Source organism: Populus euphratica, unplaced genomic scaffold (genome assembly GCF_000495115.2).
Source record: "Populus euphratica unplaced genomic scaffold, PopEup_1.0 scaffold22.1, whole genome shotgun sequence".
NCBI classification, from domain to species: Eukaryota; Viridiplantae; Streptophyta; class Magnoliopsida; order Malpighiales; family Salicaceae; genus Populus; species Populus euphratica.
The window spans coordinates 1,251,002-1,271,757 of NW_011499863.1; the positions used below are offsets into that span (position 1 = coordinate 1,251,002).

General features: G+C 33.3%; 2 protein-coding genes and 1 pseudogene across 3 annotated transcripts; 2 read left to right on the forward strand and 1 right to left on the reverse strand.

Moving 5' to 3' along the window:
- Positions 1–632: 632 nt before the first annotated feature.
- On the reverse strand, positions 633–10,453 carry LOC105125583 (pentatricopeptide repeat-containing protein At2g26790, mitochondrial-like; annotated as a pseudogene).
- On the forward strand, positions 4,948–5,532 carry LOC105125582 (uncharacterized). Its single transcript, XM_011026098.1, has one exon. The coding sequence runs from the start codon at positions 4,948–4,950 to the stop codon at positions 5,530–5,532; it is 585 nt and encodes a 194-aa protein (XP_011024400.1).
- A 1,877-nt stretch (positions 10,454–12,330) lies between the features above and the next one.
- On the forward strand, positions 12,331–16,162 carry LOC105125418 (uncharacterized). 2 transcript variants are annotated; one of them, XM_011025844.1, is made up of 2 exons: positions 12,331–14,113; positions 15,737–16,162. In XM_011025844.1, the coding sequence occupies exon 1, from the start codon at positions 13,061–13,063 to the stop codon at positions 14,090–14,092; it is 1,032 nt and encodes a 343-aa protein (XP_011024146.1). In that variant the 5' UTR covers positions 12,331–13,060; the 3' UTR covers positions 14,093–14,113; positions 15,737–16,162. The 2 variants fall into 2 exon arrangements, with proteins under 2 accessions (XP_011024146.1, XP_011024145.1); XM_011025843.1 differs by having other exon boundaries at positions 12,334–14,108.
- The last annotated feature ends 4,594 nt before the right edge of the window (positions 16,163–20,756 follow it).

Sequence of the window (20,756 nt, forward strand, 5' to 3'; positions counted from 1 at the left end):
TTTTCAAAAAATAAAAAATATATTATTTTAATATATTTTTAAATAAAAAAACATTTTTAAAAAATAATAATCACTTTTAAACTTCCTTGATAGTTATTAGTGTCAACAGGCTTTTGAATTTCAGACGATGTACATCAGAAGGGTGGAGAAAAGAAAATCATTTTGGCCACCGGTGGTCAAAGGCAGAATTAGAACTTTAAACGTGAAGGTGTCAAAATGAAAGTGAAAGACCATAGAGCTAAGACGTGATCTTTTCTGTACTTTCGAAGAAACAAGTCTTAATTTTAAGGGTCTAGATGAAGAAAATTCAAAATTTTAGGACTATTTTAGGACTAAACTATAAACTTTCTCAAAGTTCGAGGGGTGTCATGGCACCATTAACCCTGTACCTAGATCCACCCCTGCTGCTGGCAGAATTCTAGCTCGGTGATGGACAAAAAAATGACTGAACAACATCCAGTCATGGGGTAGATTTCAGATGACTGTTAATACAATGTCCAAGTAAAAAGTTCAAGCCTTCCATCTATATACAGTTCATCCACAAATGCACCATCATTTGATCGATCATGATGCGCTCAGGTTTCTTGAATTTTGTCATTACCTTTGCAATTCAGCTTTCAAAGGGTGTGGTGTAAAAGAATCAAGTTTCTTCTGCCTTATTTTTCACTTTATATGAGAAAAGGGAAGTTAAGAACAGGAGCCATAAGAATGAATCTTGTCGAATTAAATGACAATATACATAGAGATCCTGACACTGCTCGCTCTCAAATGATCCACGAGAGATTGAGCAGCTGCTGTTCCTACTTAATTGCTCCCCAGAATCTTTGGTTGGTAGAGTAGCGGGGCTGCGGATAGGGAAGTCTCGGAGGAGTTGCCTGACTAGCAACTTGTGAAAAGCAGACACCACACTAGTATCAGCCCGCATCCAACTTCCCATAGATCCTGATTCAAGACTCGAATCATATTATCGTTATCTACTCTGTGACAGCTACTACAATGCCATCATCAAAAGGCATCAGATCCTGCACAACTACTATATTCATGTTCATATTGATATCACTAGCTTTTATGAAAATATTCCTGCACAGCCTGCGATTACAATCAACAGCTGGTGACTTATTCTGGATACGCAATGTCCTTGTTACACAAATGTCTCAGAAGATTCATGATGTATGAAACATTTTCATCGGTTATATATAAATTTGGAGGAAATGGAGGATGTTGCCTACCAAATCTTTTGTGCTAGGTTGCATGATGTTTAACATCCGCAAGGCAACTACAATTCACACCAGCAAATTCATGAACTTTTTAAACTAAACTGCAGAGAAAGTGAGAGCTGAAATAATATCAGAAACCTTGACAAAAGAACACCAGCCACTGAGAAGATGCTAGAGGTATCCTCGGTAGGATTAACCTCATATAAGCATATCCAGGATCAGGTGCCATCTGTTTATGTTGCATCTACATTTAAAAAGAACAATTCAGAAAACATGAAGAATTGCCAAAGCACAACAACAATGTTAAGTTCAGCTAGGGTACTGACCAGGGAACATACACAATGGTTGTGCTGCAACCCCGGATCTGCTTTCCAGTAAACATTAAACATATGTAGTTCGATGATGTGATCCATTCTCTTCATAACAAGAACATATGAAACATCAGAATCACAACAATCAAAATTTTGACTCCATGTAAACTACGTGGTGCTTCCCATATATTCACAGAACACAAATAACATTCTACATTCAACACCACACCAAAGGAAAATTACATTGTTGTCTCTTCACTTCCTCTTACTTGTCCCCTCTTCCCTCAAAACCAAACACTACTATGTTTGTATGGTCTAGACTTCACATGATGAACTGGATAACTATGCAAGGCCCAAATAACCGTGCAAAAGAGCTGAGCAGCCATGAGTCAAGAGACACCTTGACCCTGTAGAATAATCATACAAGTTTTGGGTTTGTGTGGCTTTCATCAAATTGAAGCCAATATCTCAGTACATTTCACAAGCATCAGTGGTATTAAGTTTTTAATGGACTAGAAATTAAAAGGGCACCGATTGGCTGGCAAAAATCAGAGCAGGCAAGACATACCTATCCAAGTTTGATGAACCATGATCACAAATGGTTTAGAGCTACAGAAAAATACAAGGAAAACTATTCAATATGAATATAACTCCAAAACACGGCACTTATCATGAATACTGTCCCATTTAAAGTTCTACTTGAGTTTTTGCTCTACAACAGATCGTGGAAAAAAAAACATCTCTTATGTTCTTAAAGTTTGCTTAAATAAATTAAAATTTAAATAAGGTTAGAAAGAAACAAATTCTTCCTTTATCCCAAAAAAATAATTAAAAACAAATCCAGGAGCTGATTTTTGTATTAATGTCAGGGTCCTTCTATAAAAATGGCAGCAACAAAACCTGACTTTGAAGCTTTCCCATTCCCCTTTTCAACATATTATTACATGTACAATCGCTCATTACAAGTTCTTGGCTTAAACCACACAGACAGATTTTACAACAACCTGATTCACTTGGAAATATATAGCAAATAAGACAAATTCATCCACAGGGCTATAACATGCATAAACAAAATTTCAAACACCTCAAACTAGAACAATTACCACAGAAAGTGAAAATCCAACCTGCACATCATTTGCACATGCCACATCTCGCAAAATTTCAGAGAAAAACGCATGCCAAATAAAACTAGAGGGGCAGAAACATAATGAACAGAGCGCGTAACATTAGCTTGTGGGCCCTATCACACCAGCAAAACCTGGCCTGCGCATTGTTCCATTGTAAAGCAAAGTCGAGCATGTGAAATAAAGCTCAAGCTCCTGCTCCAACGAAAACCCTCTATGTACACCACAGTACCCACTACCACTCTCACTATCCAGCTTAAAGCAGAGACTAAACACAACTCCTCCTCTCTCCACCTCACCTCGTCTCAATTCCTCAATCATCAGAATATCCATAAATCAATAACAATCACACCTAAATCCCAAACAAAACCACCCTTTACAATATACCTGTCTTGTTCAAATCTGCATGTTTGTGCAAATTGTCGAGCAACAAATTCAAAAATTGAAATTTCACATCAGTGGAAACCAAACCTTGTTTTTTTCTGCAGGGTTCATGGAGAAAACCAGGAACTTTGTTTTGGTCAAATGCATTCTGTAGAATTTTCCTTCTTAATTTTATGTTTATGCATTGTTTAAGAAATCTACATTTCTTTCAACATTTATATCTATATTCATTTAAAAAAAACACACAAAAGAAAACCAGTAACTTTTACGGTCATTGCAAAAGTTGGAACTGACTATAAAAAGTATGTAAGTGCACAACAGTTTTTACCTAAGAACAAATGGTCTAACTGGTGGTGAACCATACCTCCTTCATGCCTGCAGCAAAACATTGACATAGAGCATGATGATAAACTAAAATATATTGTTTAGATATTTCTCAATATAAGAAAAGGATTGTATTAAAAAGAGAAAAGATTGGTGATAAATAAATAAAAAATGTACCTTGGAACAATGTACGAGACACGTTTACTCTGTCCACCGACAGCCGCCAAGATGCTCGTCACTGAAACTTCAGTTTTCTGGTAATCAGATGACGTGTAGTGGACTTTGCATGGCCATCTGGCTGTATCCTCTTATCTTTCATTCCGTTAACAAGGGTCGTAGCCTACTACAATATCCAGATAAAAGAGTTGTGTAAGCCACATTATCAGGTTCCAGACCACTATCATTAATTTGTTTGAAAAGGCTTGTGGCAACCTGAATGTTATTCTTTTTACAGTATCCAGACAAAAAGTTGTGCATGTCATGGCATCGGGTTTCATTACTCTATCAACATATTCTTTAAAAAGGCTCGTAGCATCCTGAATGTTGTTCATTTTAAAGTGCTTGTCAATCAAAACAGTGTGACAAATGACATCAGGCTCTACATCCACATCCCTCTTCCAGCTTTTGTAGTTGAGATTGTGGTCGGATACAATTTAATTATACACAAAACTCAATCATAAAAGTTAATTTTTCTTTTTTTTTTAAGGTTTTTTTTGTAGATCCCACACCCAAACCTCAACCTCCACCTCTAATGTGTCCTTTATTTTTGAACAACCATCCATAAAAACAGTATAAGTGACAGCATCAGGTTGAATCCCTATTTTCTTCATATCGTTCAAAGATCACAGGCCTCCCTCAAATGATTTTCCCTACGATAACTATTTATCATCGGTGTGTAAGTAAACAAATCAAGAGTTATCCCTCTGGTGATCGCAACATCAAAAACATACTGGGCCTTTCCCATTTCTCCTGCATGGCAAAACATGCCTATACTTTACATGATTTTGCTCCATGGCCAACATTGTGTTGAACAAGAAGACAGCTTTCTCGATATCATCGTTTTAACATCTTTTTTTGCAGAGATGTACAGAGTAGTTTTAAGCAGGAATCTGGGTTCACTACAAATCCTTGTTTGGACAGCCTGACAAATAGTTGAAAGGCCTTGTATGTATGGTTTGTGTTGACCAAGAATGACTCTAGAAGCAAAATAAAATCTCAGTAGAATCTGAGTTTGTTTACGGTATTAGAGTTTGTTTCTTGTTACTAGTCTAATGGCTATTTTTATTCCATGTAACAGAAAATCAGATATCCTGGGAGAATATCTTGCAATTCTGTTTTTTTTTTATTGTATAAATAATCGTATTGAAAATAAATAAAGAAGTGTGTTCTGCTGCAACTACAACATAAAAGTTTTGTTTTCTCTTCAATATATACAACAAATTGGTATCAGAGCAGATTTTCTTGAGGGACTTGTGAGATTGAGAGATCCTAAACACAACCTTTAAATACTTGTGAGATTGAGAGAGCCTAAATACAACCTTCAAATACTTTTCATCTAAACATAACACATTCAGTATGAATTCAGAAATGTCATTTACTGCAGTTGCACCTCCAGTATTTGATGGGATCAATTATCAAGTATGGGCTGTTAGAATGGAAGCCTATTTTGATGCTAATGATCTATGGGAAACAGTTGAACAAGTATATGAAGTGCCAACTCTGTCAGACAATCCAACAGTTGTACAAATCAAAAATCATAAAGAGAAGAAGCAGAGAACATCGAAAGCAAAAGCAACTTTATTTGCAGCAGTCTCACCCACCATTTTTTACAGAATAATGACTCTCAAAATAGCAAAGGAAATCTGGGATTTTCTAAAAGGAGAATACGAAGGAAATGAGAGAATCAAAGGGATGCAGGTGCTAAACTTAATCCGAGAGTTTGAGTTACAAAAGATGAAAGAATCAGAAACAATCAAGGAATATTCTAACAAACTTCTCAGCATTGTTAACAATGTAAGACTTCTTGGCACTGATTTTTCTGATTCTAGAATTGTTCAAAAAATTCTAGTAACAATTCCAGAGAAGTTTGAGACAACAATCTCATCTTTAGAAAATTCTAAAGATCTGTCAAGCATTACCTTGGCAGAGTTATTGAATGCACTACAAGCATAAGAGCAAAGGAGGCTGATGAGGCAAGAAAGAACTGTAGAGGGTGCATTCTTTGTCAAGTCTCAAAACAACCGTGATGGTAAGAACAGAAAAAAACAAAACAACAAGTTTGGAGGCTCTGCATTCAACACCAGAAACAATAAAACCAGCAACATTCAAAGCTTTCCTCCCTGCCCTCACTGCAAAAAAAACAATCATCCTCAGAATAAATGCTGGTGGAGTCCTAATGCACGTTGTTTTAAGTGTGGTCAGTTAGGGCACATGGAAAAGATATGCAAGACTCAACAACAACAAATTGAAGCCAAAGTTGCCGATGATCAACAGCAGGAGGAGCATTTGTTTGTGGTATCATGTTTATCCATAAATAAATTCACAGAAAATTGGCTCATTGCCAGCGGCTGTACAAATCATATGACTCATGATGGAAAGCTCTTCACAGAGCTTGATAGAAATATTATTTCCAAAGTCAAGATTGGAAATGGAACTCACTTGAAAGTAGAAGGCAAAGGAACAGTAGTCATTGAAACACACTCAGGTTTTAAATTAATTTCAGATGTACTATATGTTCCTGAAATTAATCAAAACTTGTTAAGTGTTTCCCAGTTGCTGGACAAAGGTTATAAAGTGCTGTTTGAAGACAAAAATTGTGTGATTGAAGATGGTGAGGGTATAAAAATCTTCAATATTCAAATGAAAGGCAAAAGTTTTGTGCTGGATTTTAAAGAAGAGCAAGCTGCTGTACACAAGGAAGTCAATAATTCATTGCTTTGGCATAAGAGAATGGGGCATTATCGTTATGAAGCATTATTTTTCATGGAAAAGAACAACATGGTGAAAGGCTTACCCAAATTAGAAAAAGATCTTCCAGCATGTGCTACCTGTCAATATGGAAAGCTGTCAAGACTTCCATTTCAACAAAGCAAAGCCTGGAGAGCTACACAGAAGTTGCAACTAATTCACACAGATGTTGGAGGACCAATGAACACATCATCTCTAAATGGCAGTAAGTATTATGTTACCTTTATTGATGATTATTCCAGAATGTGTTGGATTTATTTTATGAAATTCAAAGCTGAAGTTGCCAACATATTTGGAAAATTCAAAGCATGGATTGAAACTTAAAGCAATTGCAAAATTCAGGTAATTAGATCCGATAATGGAACTGAATACACTTCTGAAAAATTTAACAGATTTTGTGAAGATGCAGGCATTGAACACCAACTAACAGCACCATATTCTCCACAACAAAATGGTGTTATGGAAAGAAAAAATAGAACAATGATGGAGATGACGAGATGCTTGCTACATGATAAAGGATTGCCTAAGAAATTCTGGGCTGAGGCAGCTAATACATCAGTATTTTTATTGAATAGATTGCCAACAAAAGCCCCGCAGACAAGGACTCCGTTTGAAGCCTGGTTTGGCTACAAACCAAAGCTAATTAATCTGAAGATATTTGGTTGTTTAGGTTTCTCTTATATTCCTCAAAATAAGAGAAACAAGCTGGACAAGAAAGCTGAAGCTGGGATTTTTGTAGGCTACAGTGATGTTGCAAAAGCCTACAGAATCTACATACCTCAAAGAAACAAAGTAATCATCAGCAGGGATGTTCAGTTTTTCGAATCTGATAGCTGGGATTGGAAAGATGAAAAGCAGATTGAAGATCAAAATCAGAAGAATGAAATAGATGATATACCTGTGAGAGGAACCAGAACTCTTGCTGACATCTATCAAAGATGCAATGTTGCTGCAATAGAACCTGCAAATTATGAAGAAGCTGCAACTGATCAGAAATGGTTAGATGCAATGAAGGAAGAGCTAAAGATGATTGAAAAGAATCAAACGTGGGAATTGGTGGACAGACCTCAACACAAAAAAGTCATAAGAGTTAAATGGATTTTTAGGACCAAATTGAATTCTGATGGTTCTGTGAATAAATACAAGGCAAGGCTGGTTGTCAAGGGATATGCTCAGATATTTGGGGTGGATTTTTCTGAAACATTCGCTCCAGTTGCAAGGATGGATACAATAAGGATGCTGCTGGCACTTGCTACACAAAAAGGCTGGACTTTACATCAAATGGATGTAAAGTCAGCTTTTTTTAATGGTTACTTGGAGGAAGAAATCTTTGTTGAACAACCTGAAGGTTTTTCTGTTTCAAGATAAGAGAATCAGGTATATCAACTAAAAAAAGCCTTATACAGCTTAAAGCAAGCCCCAAGAAGCTGGTACAACGGGATTGATACTTGCAAAACTTAGACTTTATAAAAAGTTTAAGTGAATCTACTCCTTACGTAAAAGGAGTTGAAGGACAGATACTTGTTGTATCTCTTTATGTTGATGATTTGTTGATAACAGGAAGCTGTAGAGAGCAAATTGACAAGTTCAAAGAAGAGATGAAGTCTGTTTTTGAAATGACAGACCTTGGAGGGATGACATTCTTTCTTGGCATGCAAATATTTCAAAAACAAAATGAAATATTTTTGTGTCAGCACAAATATGCAAAGGAAATTCTCGAGAAGTTCAACATGGAACAATGCAAGCCAACTTCGACACCAATGAATCAAAAGGAGAGGTTCTGCAAGGAAGATGGAGCTGGAAAAGTGGATGAAAAGCTATATAAAAGCCTAATAGGTTGTCTAATTTATTTGACAGCAACCAGACCAGACATTATGCATGCTGTAAGTCTATTATCTAGATATATGCATTGTGCAAGTGAAATTCATTTTAAAGCAGCAAAGAGAATACTCAGATATATAAAAGGCACAGCTGATTATGGGATCAAATTCAGTCAAGTTGGAAAATTCAATCTTCGTGGCTACTCTGATAGTGACTGGGCAGGAAACATTGATGACATGAGAAGCACCTTTGGTTATTGTTTTAGCTTTGGTTCAGGTGTTTTTTTATGGAGCTCAAAGAAACAAGAAATTGTTGCTCAATCTATAGCAGAAGCTGAATACGTTGCTGCCACTGTCTCTGTAAACCAAGTAGTTTGGATCAGGAAATTATTGGCAGATTTGAATCTAAAGTAAAGTGAAAGCACACAACTGTTTATGGACAACCAAGCTATAATATCGATCTCAAATAATCCAGTATTTCATGGCAGAACAAAACATTTCAAGATTAAATTTTTCTTTCTAAGAGAAGTTCAACAAGAAAGAGAAGTAAAGTTGTTCTACTGCAAAACAGAGGAACAACATGCAGACATCTTAACAAAAGCACTTCCTAAGCTCAAGTTTGAGTATTTGAGACAGAAGTTGGGAGTTTGCAGTTTCAGAGTCAAGGAGGAGAATTGTTGACTAAGAATGACTCTAGAAGCAAAATAAAATCTCAGCAGAATCTGAGTTTGTTTACAGTATTAGAGTTTGTTTCTTGTTACTAGTCTAATGGCTATTTTTATTCCATATAACAAAAAATCAGATATCCTGGGAGAATATCTTACAATTTTGTTTTTTTTTTATTGTATAAATAATCATATTGAAAATGAATAAAGAAGTGTGTTCTGCTGCAACTACAACATAAAAGTTTTGTTTTCTCTTCAATATATACAACAGTTTGCCTCACAGTAACCATTGACCATGGCACTGTAATTTCCCAAGCACTTCTCTTCCAGATTATCAAAAAAAGCTTCAGCATCCTCCACCTTACCCCCTATACATAAGCCTTCAATGATTGTATTGTGTGTGACAGTGTTAGGTTTCAAACCCCAAGTCTCCATGTCATTCAGAAGGCTACACACCTTCTGTACAACGCCGTTTTTAGAAAATCCACCAACTAGAACGTTATAAGCAACAACATCAGGCTTACGCCCATTCATTTTCATTTCATGAAATAAACTTAAGGCATCATTAAGTTTACCTTCAAGGCAGTAACCGTGAATCAAAGTTGTGTAGCTGACAATGTCAGGAATCATCCGTCTACCCTTCATCTCAATAAGCAATGCCACAGCTCCGTCCATTTCTCCCAGTTTGCACAAAGCATTCATGACTATATTATAGTAAGTTTCTTCAAGTTTTATTCCCGTCTCCTTGAATCTATTAAATTGACTGACCACTTTAGAAGCCTCAACCATACAAAGCAATCTTTGAAGAGTTGAGCTCAGAATCACACAGTTTGTTTTGATGCTTTTTTACTCCATTTCACCATGAAGAAACAGCATTTTATGTAAATCCCTGGCCTTGGAAATTTCGTACATCAATGCACCATAGATATACACATTTGGTACAAAGCCTTGTTTTTCCATGTCAAGCAAGACATTCTCTACCTTTTCAATTTCATTTCATTACAGAAGCCACAAATCACAGTCGTGTAAACATAAACGTCTATTGGAATCTTCACTCTTGTTAGTCCCTGGAGCATCTTACAGCCTGGATCTAACCCCTGATGCGTGCAAAGACCTTCAATATATGTTGGGTGAGCAAAAGCATTTGGAGTCACTCCAGGTTCCCGTATCTCCCAAAAGACATCAACCGCTTCCTCCGAACTGCCTCTCACACGTAATGCCTCAATAGCAAGGGTATATTTATAATCATTTGGGCTCGAATCAATGCTCTGTAAATGCTGATAAGCGGCGACAACCATCTCCACTATCCTACACTCAATCAACAAGTTCGTGAGAAAGGAAGATGACCATATCCGTGGAACGAATCCACGGACCTTACTATTTTGAAAAGGAACATCAATAGCCTCGTCAAACATCCCAACCTTAACCAATGCATCCGACACTCGAACGAGAAAATTCCAACACTCACTCTCAACCCCGTCAACCAGAGCTCAGAAAAATATCCACAATTTCAAAATCCAAACCTCTCCCTTTCCTATTAAGTTCCAGCAATACAGAATCAAATTTCCTATCCATACCCCGAGGACACAAGATTCTAACAATGGAAACTTGTGAATAAACATTGTGAGAAAACCCTTTCTTTTAACTCCTTGAACGATGAAAAAGCAGCTACGGGTTTTTTTTCCCAAACTGTTCAAAGCTTCAACAACCTTGACTCTGTCTACCTCTAAGGAATGGCTAATAGTTAAGTGGTTTTGGTGATGGGTTTTTATTGTTTGCTCTTCTGTGACAGAGCTTGACAAAGTGAGGATTCAATGGAGCCAGGGCTGAAACTGTGAAGAATCTAACCAAAGTAACATTCTTTACATGATCTCTACAAAAAAATAAGCGACGACACCCACGTGGAAAATACAAGTCATTGATACAAAAAATCTTGAAAATAGAAGTCAAGATAACATCTTTCAAAGAAAAAGATAGAAAAAAAGAAAGCTAGCTTAATTGACTTGTATTAAGGTTAACTGTTGAACAAGCAAAGATGACGCCTTGTCTTGCGGTGAGAGGTAAGGTGGGAGAGAGGGAGATAGCAAAACCCTTACAGAACCCTGCTAGAGACATTTACAAAGGTTACAGACTTGCAGTGATTTTACGAGCTAACTCGTGACAGTTACAGCTGGTTTCAGTGGAGGAGTGGAGGCTGATGAATTGATGAGTTTCTTGAGGGCCGCACTAGGCCCTGTGATAAAGCATATCTGCTTTGCAGTGAAAAAAAAAATATTTTTATATTTACTTAATTATATCTATTTATTATTAATTATTAAAAAGATCTAAATGGTTTTTGGAAAACACTGTCGTTATGGAGATATTTTTGCTGTACACTTGAGCAGTGCAATGCCTCTTTTACCCCTTCAACCTAAAATACATTATAATTACTTTAAGGATATTGAAGTTTTTTTTCTGATGTATTTATTATTTTCAAATTATTTATACATAATAAATATTTTTTTTATGTTAACTGTATATTAAAATATCTCTTCAAATAAATATTTTTATATTTTGCTAAATGTTTTTTTTCTTGTTATAATTTAAGTTGGGGGACAATTGGATATTTATACAAATATAAAAACAATAAATAATTAAAATACATATTAAAAATATAAAGATACGCTAAAAGTAAAAAAAAAAATAGGGTCAACAGAAATTTTAATTTTTTACAATAATTTTTTGTGATTATAAAATTAGTTAAGAGAAATTTTGTTATTTATGTAAATAAGATGGGTTTTTTATTTTTTATTTTATTTTCATATTGTTTTTTAATTTGATCCTTGCTCACTTTTACTTCATGTTTGGATTATCTTTATATTATCCAGGTTAATTAAATTATATTGGAACAACTTCTATATAATTATAAATTTAGGTCAACTAAATAATTTAATTGGGAGGTTTTTTTAAATTAACATGTTAATTTAATTTCAATAATAATGATATTTTTGATTTTTAACTTTTAATTATTTTTTTATGGATAATTACAGAAACTCTCTAATAGCTTCATCTAAATTTCCTTTTCACTCTGTATTTTTATAAATTACACGTTACATCATATAACAATTAAAAAAATAAAATAAAATGCATTATTGAGGAAGTAAATTATTGCTAAACATATAATTTACAAGATAAAAAATGTAATTTATGAAAGTATGGAAAGAAAGTGAAATTTAGATGAAATTATAAAAAAAATTATAATTATCTATTATATATATATAGATTATTTTAATGTATTATTATAAAAAATATTTTTCACAAGAAAAATATATTATTTTAATTTTTTTTAGAAATTAAGAAACTTTCTCGTCTCTTCATTGCCTTTACGGGGCCCCATTTTCCTTCCAATTTGTCGCGACTTTCGGCTAATGTCCTGCCTGCCTTTTCCTTATCCTTTTAATTTTCCTTTCAAAGCACGCAATAATTACACTTCAATTCACAATTTCACACCCATTGTCGAGGATACTGTCTCCTTTGGGAGTTTGAAATGGACTGTTGTTTCAAGCCCATCATCTAGCTACAATGCTCCAGTCCATTCAAGATGTTTTGGCGATCATGGCAGAGCCTCCCTCAGTCCCTCGAACAAGGGAATCTTGGAACTTTTTCACATATATAAAACTGTCCATTTAAAAGAAAAGGAGCACTTCCCCAAGAAACGACTCCACAGCATTTTAAAGAGTGAAGCAGTCCCTGCTAACTGTACAGCTTTCCCATCTCTTTCACTGTCCCCCAGGCACTGTGTCCCAAAACCCTCATTCCTCGCTTTCCCTTTCTCTCCTTCCCTTCCTCCCTCAACCCTAAAAAAAAAAAATCTGTACTTTGATGAATATCTAGCATCTTCCTCATCTCCTGTTCCCCTACTGGTCTCAAAATTCTAGCATCAACCTTCTCCTCTTGCTGTCCAAATGGGCTATTATTTTCTACTCTTGTGTTTTAGTACACTTCATGAAATCATGATGCCAGCGCTCAACCAATCCACTTAAAGCAACGAACACCTACTCTAATCTCTTCCCATTTGTTTGTTTTTATGACCTTCAACATATTTTTAGCCTTATCTTTATTTCCTCCTCTAAAGACTTCAAGGCTCGGAGTCTTCAACCCCATCTTCTACTGTCTTCAGTGTTTTCAAGCAAGAAAAAAGGATAGCATCCACACAAACACAATCCTTGTTAACCAATCTGGAAGCTAAATCACACGCAAAAACATACTATGTTGTCATCTCCAATTCTCTACTCCTTTTCGCTCTTGCTTTCCTTTTCCCTTATCTACCTCTTCACCCCTCAAATCCTTGATCCTCTTCAAAACGCTCTTTCTTACGAACTTGATGATCCTACTCTCTTCAAGAAAGCCCTCAAGTCTTGTAAAACCATTCCCCCCGCTGCCACCAACAATCCCACTCCTAAAATTGCCTTTCTTTTCCTTACAAACTCTGATCTCTCTTTTGCTCCTTTATGGGAACGTTTCTTGGAAGGCTACAACAATCTTTACAACATCTATGTACACGCTGATCCATTGAGTAAGGTCTCAAGCCCAGATGGGATTTTCAAGAATCGGTTCATTCCTGGCAAGAAAACTGAAAGGGGCTCTCCTTCTCTAATCTTAGCAGAAAAAAGGCTTCTTGCCAGAGCCATTCTTGATGATCCTTTCAACCTTTATTTTGCTCTTGTTTCTCAACACTGTGTCCCTCTCCATTCATTTCAATACATGCACGATACCCTTTTCGGCCACAACATTTTGAAAACTTTCACTACTCAATCTCGTCATCAAAGCTTCATTGAGATTCTCTCCGAAGATCCAAACTTGCCTGATAGATACAATGCTAGAGGGGAAAACATTATGTTGCCTGAAATCCCATATGAGAAATTTAGAGTTGGATCACAGTTTTTTGTGCTGGCAAAAAGACATGCTTTGCTTGTACTCAAGGATAGAAAGTTATGGAGGAAATTTAAGCTTCCTTGCTTGAATACAGAGTCTTGTTACCCAGAAGAACACTACTTTCCTACACTTCTATCAATGAAGAATCCAAGAGGGTGCAGTCACTACACATTAACAAATGTTAATTGGACTGACTGCTTTGATGGGCACCCGCATTTGTATCAAGCAGAAGAGGTTTCACCAAATCTGGTGCATGGATTGAGGCAGTCCAACTCAAGTTATTCTTATTTTTTTGCCCGGAAATTTGCTCCTGATTGCTTGCAACCATTGATGGAAATTGCAGATGATGTGATTTTCAAGGATTGAAAACAAGTGAGCAAAGGTAAAGTAAAGCAAAGCAATACAGCATTATTGATCACTTTAGCTACCGCATCATCACTTGCTATGGGTATTGTATTCTTTTCTGCTTTTAGACTTTGGCTAGAATTCTAGTTGTTTTCGGTCATACCATTGAACGTGCGGTGGGAATTGCTTTTGTGTTGGGAAAAGAACTTTAGGTGAGCCTGTGTGGTATCATTAGTTGTTTTTCAAATGCTTATGTGAAAGTGTATATTGATTGAAAATATATAAAAATAATATTTTTTTATGTTTTAAAATTTATTTTTATATTATCATGGAAAAACAATTTGAAAAAATTAAAAAATAATTTAATTTTAAGAAAGTAATTTTTATTAAAAAAATTAAATGTAAAAATTAGCATGCCCTAAGTTCAGGTTCAGGTCAACTTTCTTGTCTTTTTTTTTTTGGTTTTTTATTGTTCTAGAAAACGTGATTTGTTACCATAATTTCCCCACTAATTGAAAATTATAATGCATTTATATCTTTTGTTTATTTTTTAGAACTAATTGATTATTGCCGTGTTGGTTATAAAAAGGTTTTACTTTTATTTTTATTTTTATTTTTTGGGATTATAAAATACTAATGGTTTAGTCATTAGCTTATGAAATGCAACTTAGGGGCTATTAGGGAGTGAATTTTAACTTGTTCTTTATTAAAATTTAATTTTTTTCTGCTTTAAATTAATTTTTTTAGTATTTTTGAATCGATTTGATATGCTAATATTACAATAACACCCCAAACATCCTTTAATACGATACTTGCTTTTAATTCTTTTAATATATTTATTTATTTAGAGCTGTAGAGAGGTGTTGATTCCAGGAGAGAGACGTTATAGTATTGGTTAGCAATTTTGATGCAAGTGCTGACCAATGTGCAATTGAGCCTGTAATAATGAATCATTATAGTTAATGCAAAGAGAGAAGGATTATGGTTGAAGAGCGCTAATTCAATAAGAGAATTGATTACACATTTAATTTGTGGGGGTCTTAATTTAGGTTTGGGATGGTTTAGAGGGCACATTTTCTTTGGTTAGTTTTAATTTTTCTTTCCATTGGTATTTAAGGCAGATTTAAATTTTTAAGGACATAGAAGGCCGGTTTAGCACCTAAACTTTGGTGTAATTACTTGAAGGTTGAAGCAAACTTAGGTTGGGTTGTGTGTGGTTAATATCACTCTATCTTGAAAGAACATAAAAACATTTCTATTTAAGGCAGATTTCTATCTTGAATGCTTTGTTTTCCTACAACATTGTTGTTGTAGATGAAGCTGTTCAAAATGTTTGCGAATGCCAAGATCTCCATTTTAGAAATTGCAGAACAGCTCTTCCTTTTTTCTTTCGAGGGATCCGTTTTATTGACCTTTTGGTTCCGTGGGGAAAACAGTCTTGTGTTTACATTTTCCTAAGGCCGTGTCTTGAGCCATGGCAAGATTTTGTCGGCATGGTCACTTGCAGAGTGCAGTGCATCTCTAACATGTTTGAATTAGGACAAAACCATAGACTCAAGAGCTCACTGCGTTATGGTCTCTTTGACCAATGATTTAATGTAAAATTCTTCGGTGTATCATGCTAGCTGCTCACGTGATCTTGTTTCTGAAAATATTTTTTCGCAGATTGATTGAAGGAATCTTTGGACTTTCTTCTTTGGACATTTGCAAGTGTGGTGAAGATAGGAGGAGAAAGAATTGTGTCGGTGGGAAGGGAATAAGACCCAGCCCAGTGTGAAAGTTTTTTTCAAAGTTGTTTGTATAGAAAGTTGAATCATAATGTTTTGTTGTATATGATATAGTATAACACTTTTGCTTTTGTATGTTTTAAGTACAAGAGTGAAGGCAGGGTGAGACTTCAGAGCATAAAGAGTCGAGCAAAGGCCAAATGCCTCCTTTTCCTATAGAAAAAAAATTCGAGATCTCCCATTGTTCCTTCCAGCTATACCTTCTCTTTATGGATTATAATTTTCAAATCAAGTATATTTTGAAAATGTAATCAAACACAATTTCAAACTAATGTAAGAACAAACTGTGTGTGGAAGTTATTGCGTGCACACGGCCATGGCTGAGAAATGGACCCCTCTCATTCTGTTGTGCGTCTGGATGGCCTGATGTTATCAACTGTTCCTGAAACAAAAATTGTGTTTAGCCTCATGTTTTCCTGTGAATTAAAGCATGTCACCTGTTCGATATTGCTGAAAACCATCGACATAGTACGCAAGGGATGATGAGTCTGGAGTTACTTCTTCTTGTGTGACGAAAGAGTGACGGGCTAGAAAACAAAAACAAGAGAAGATAGCGAACTAAAGGAACAGAAAATTGCAAGTCGAGCCCATGCTACTTGGAGGGCTATATCTTGGGGGTAAGATTTGTGCCATGGCACTACAGATTCAATGGTCTCAGAGCCCAGGCTTGACGATCTTGTTCTTGATGTTTACTATATTGATGGGTTTTGGTTCCGTCCTCGGCTTTGATGTTATCCGAGGCAAGTAAAAATGATGTTATCTTGGCATCCTCCATGAAAACTGGGACTCCCTGGCACAAAGCTCCTCAGCTTTGATCCTGAAATGACCATTAATTCCCACTCTGAGGCACGTAAAAATGATGTTATCTTGGCATCCTCCATGAAAACTGGGACTCCCTGGCACGAAGCTCCTTGTCATTGCATCATGGGCCCTTTTAGTTTCTTTTAATATGCTAGATTTGGGCCAAGTTAGCTTAAAGTTTTAAGAGTTAAGAGGGCATCAAGCCATTATTTGTCACTCTGGACAAAGTTCCTTGCTAAATGCCGATGAATTTCCAGCTATGTTAATGAAGTTCTTTCTGGTTATTGCGCTCTTTGGCATGTAAAGAAAACTAAAATGAAGACAAAAACACAGTGCACTAAAAGCCCCCGTTAACTATTACATATAATAGTAAAATGATATTTTTAGACTTCCAGAAAAAACCACTGACCTTTGTTCATGGGGTATTTTAACGTCTCATGTGACATATTTTTCATTAAAGAATTGTATTTTTTTTTTTAAGAAGGGGCATAATTGTGTTCTCAGATATTCATATAAACTAAATTAGCAACAATGATTTTTTATTAAAAAAATAAACTTTAGGAGCTTTTGTCTTTTTATTTATTTATTTTAATCACAATGTAATTAAGAATATTTTTATTTTTTAAAATTAATTAAATATTATTTAATTTTAAAAAATTATTAGTAAGTGCAGTATCAACCAATGATATAAAACACCTTTATGTTATGTTATTATATGCATTGTCCTAACTTTTTTTTCTTGGTACAATGCATGTTAATGATTTATTATTAGTTAATTTTTTTTATCTTAAAAAAGTAAGTTGAATCTCTTTATTGCAGATATTTTAACTATAATCTTTATTATTTTTATATCTAATTGTTTTTTTATAAAAAATTTATATTTTAAATTTTATCATTGAATCTAAAATTATAATATATATATATATATATATGGTTCCTATTTATTTGGTTTTATTTTTCCTTTTGATTTGAGCTTCCAGAAAAAAAAAAATTCTTACTCTCAAATTTATTTTTTTTATTTTCACTTTTTTAATTGTTGTTTTATTTTTTTATGTAATTAATTTATACCTCAAGTTTTGTTTTTTTAAAAAAAATAAGTGTTTTGGAAAAAAGAGGAGTCCCGGCGGAGCGCGGACCCGTGTCCAAATATCTTGCTAAATGCTTAATTAATTTGAAGTCTTGTTGACTCTAATCTCCATGATAATACTGTCCTTGTCGTTTGGAGTTGATTGCCCGTAAACATGGAAAATATTAGAAATAAACAATCCTTTAAGCATTAATTAACAAAATAATCACATCAACCTGACAAGTTGTCTTATCTCACTCACCAAGCTGCAACATACACTTCTTCAACAACCAGACATAACAACTTTTTCGCTACCTCGTAACAAGTGAGAGATCATCATCACCATCGTCAAAAATTCAACGAGAATTTGATGATGCCGTGTTCCCGTTATTTTTTTTAAATACTTATATTAAAATAATATTTTTTATTTTTTAAGATTTATTTTTAATATTTACAAGATATAAAAAAATTAGTTTTTTAAAAAACATTATTTACTAAAATCTATCAATCGAGAACACAAGTGGTGAGTAGCCGTGGAGTATGTAATCATCAAGGTGTTTAGATGTGCCGCACTTAATTAGTTTCATCCATTAATTAAATCGAGATAACTTAGGAGTGATCGGGCAAGTGGGTGAAAGTTTCCAATCATAATTGATTGCATAAGCCCTTTTCAATCTGGATTGTTATTCCTTTAAACTATGTTTTTGAATTATTTTAATATAATAATATTAAAAATATTTTTTTAAAATTAAAAAAATTATTCTACCATGATTTTAAGCTAATAACATTTATAAATATAATTATTATTAAAAATATTAAATACTACTACAAAACAATTATTTATTAAAGTTAGTTTAATATAAAAATGTGGTTACAATTATTTTTAAAATAATTTTTTATATTAAAATTTATATCAATAATTTTTTTATTTTTTAAAATTATTTTTAATATCAATATATTAAAATATATTAAATTAAAAAAAAATTAAATTAAAAAAAATTAAAAAAAAAAATTTACACCGCTTTCCCAGAACGGTGACTAAAACATTTACTAAAGCAGCATTGATATTCCCCTACTCCTAGGATTCCCTGTGGCGAGGAGCCGAGGAATTGTGTTCCTCGGCGATGTGTTTTGAGCAGTGTCAGTGACGACAACATAAGATTTTCGACGCGCGTCGGATTCGGTTACCTACCAGTCACGTTAAACATGACATAAAAAATATTTTCGATGGTTGATTAAAATTTGATTTTAATGCGAAAGTTTTTTTTTTTTTAATTATTATTCTTCCTAACAGATATAATTATAAAAGTTCTAGAACACTCTAAAGAAAAACAATTACTAGAGATGTACACACATACACACACACATGACATAAAACGTCGTATTTTTTTATTTACGCGTGTTCAGGTCGTTTGTGAATTCCTAGCGCACGTGAATTTGATATTTTCTCAACTACTTTAATGATTATCGTGCAAAATTAAAATCTTTACATATAAAAAAAGTTTTGTGATGGAGGGAATCTTCGTAAATCTTATATAAATGCCATTATAAAAAATACTTTTTCGTTAGATAATATTTTTGATTTATTCTTCAACTGTATATTTATTTTCTGGTTGGATTTTACGGCTCGTAGTTTAATTTATTGAGCATTGAAGTAACTAAAAATATATTCTTGCTTCTGTATTTAACCTAATTCCATTAGCCGGAGACTGAGAATATAGTAAGTATTTATTTTTAAAATATTTTTAATTTAGAAATATATAAAAATAATATAACTTTTTATTTTTAAAAATTTATTTTTAATATTAATATATCAAAATAATAATAAAATATTAATTTTAAATAAAATAAATTTATTTTTTACCCATTTTTGTTTATGCCACACTCTTACTGAATCTCAACGTGGCCACTCATATATTTTTCTTATATACTTAGCAAAATTATCTAAATTTGTTTAGGAAATAAATTTTAGGTAAGATCTGATAGGAGTTCAGAGTTAAAAATAACAATTTTAATTAATTTTTTTAAAAAAATTAAAATAATATTGTTTAAATATTTTTTAAAATAATAAATTTTTAACTAATCACAAATCAACTTGTATTTTTAAATTTATAAGAAGTTTAAATCAAACTAATTGTTTTTTATTTACTTAAACTTGTAACAATTTTATCGGTTGAATTCAGATTTTATAATATTATTTATTCCTCTTATTTGTAAATTTTTTTGCTCTTATGTTTATTATTAACTCTGTCTTAAAAATAAATTCATATTAAGTAATAATGTTACAAACATTTGTATATTTTGTTTTAGTAAATAAGAGCGTGTTTGTTCTCATTCTCAAATTTTTTTAAATTTTTTAAAATTATTATTTTTATATAATTTTAATGCAGAAATGTAAAAAAAGAAAAATATTAATTCTATTTTTTTAAGTAAAAAATAGTTAGAAGTAAATGCTATAGAAGAAAAGTTAAGGGCTGACATGACCAACCAAAGCAGAGGACCCACAATCCGTATTGTAACAATTTTATCGGTTGAATTCAGATTTTATAATATTATTTATTCCTCTTATTTGTAAATTTTTTTGCTCTTATGTTTATTATTAACTCTGTCTTAAAAATAAATTCATATTAAGTAATCTACCATGATTTTAAGCTAATAACATTTATAAATATAATTATTATTAAAAATATTAAATACTACTACAAAACAATTATTTATTAAAGTTAGTTTAATATAAAAATGGGGTTACAATTATTTTTAAAATAATTTTTTATATTAAAATTTATATCAATAATTTTTTTATTTTTTAAAATTATTTTTAATATCAATATATTAAAATATATTAAATTAAAAAAAAATTAAATTAAAAAAAATTAAAATATATTAAATTTAAAAAAATTTAAATTTAAAAAAGAAATTTACACCGCTTTCCCAGAACGGTGACTAAAACATTTACTAAAGCAGCATTGATATTCCCCTACTCCTAGGATTCCCTGTGGCGAGGAGCCGAGGAATTGTGTTCCTCGGCGAT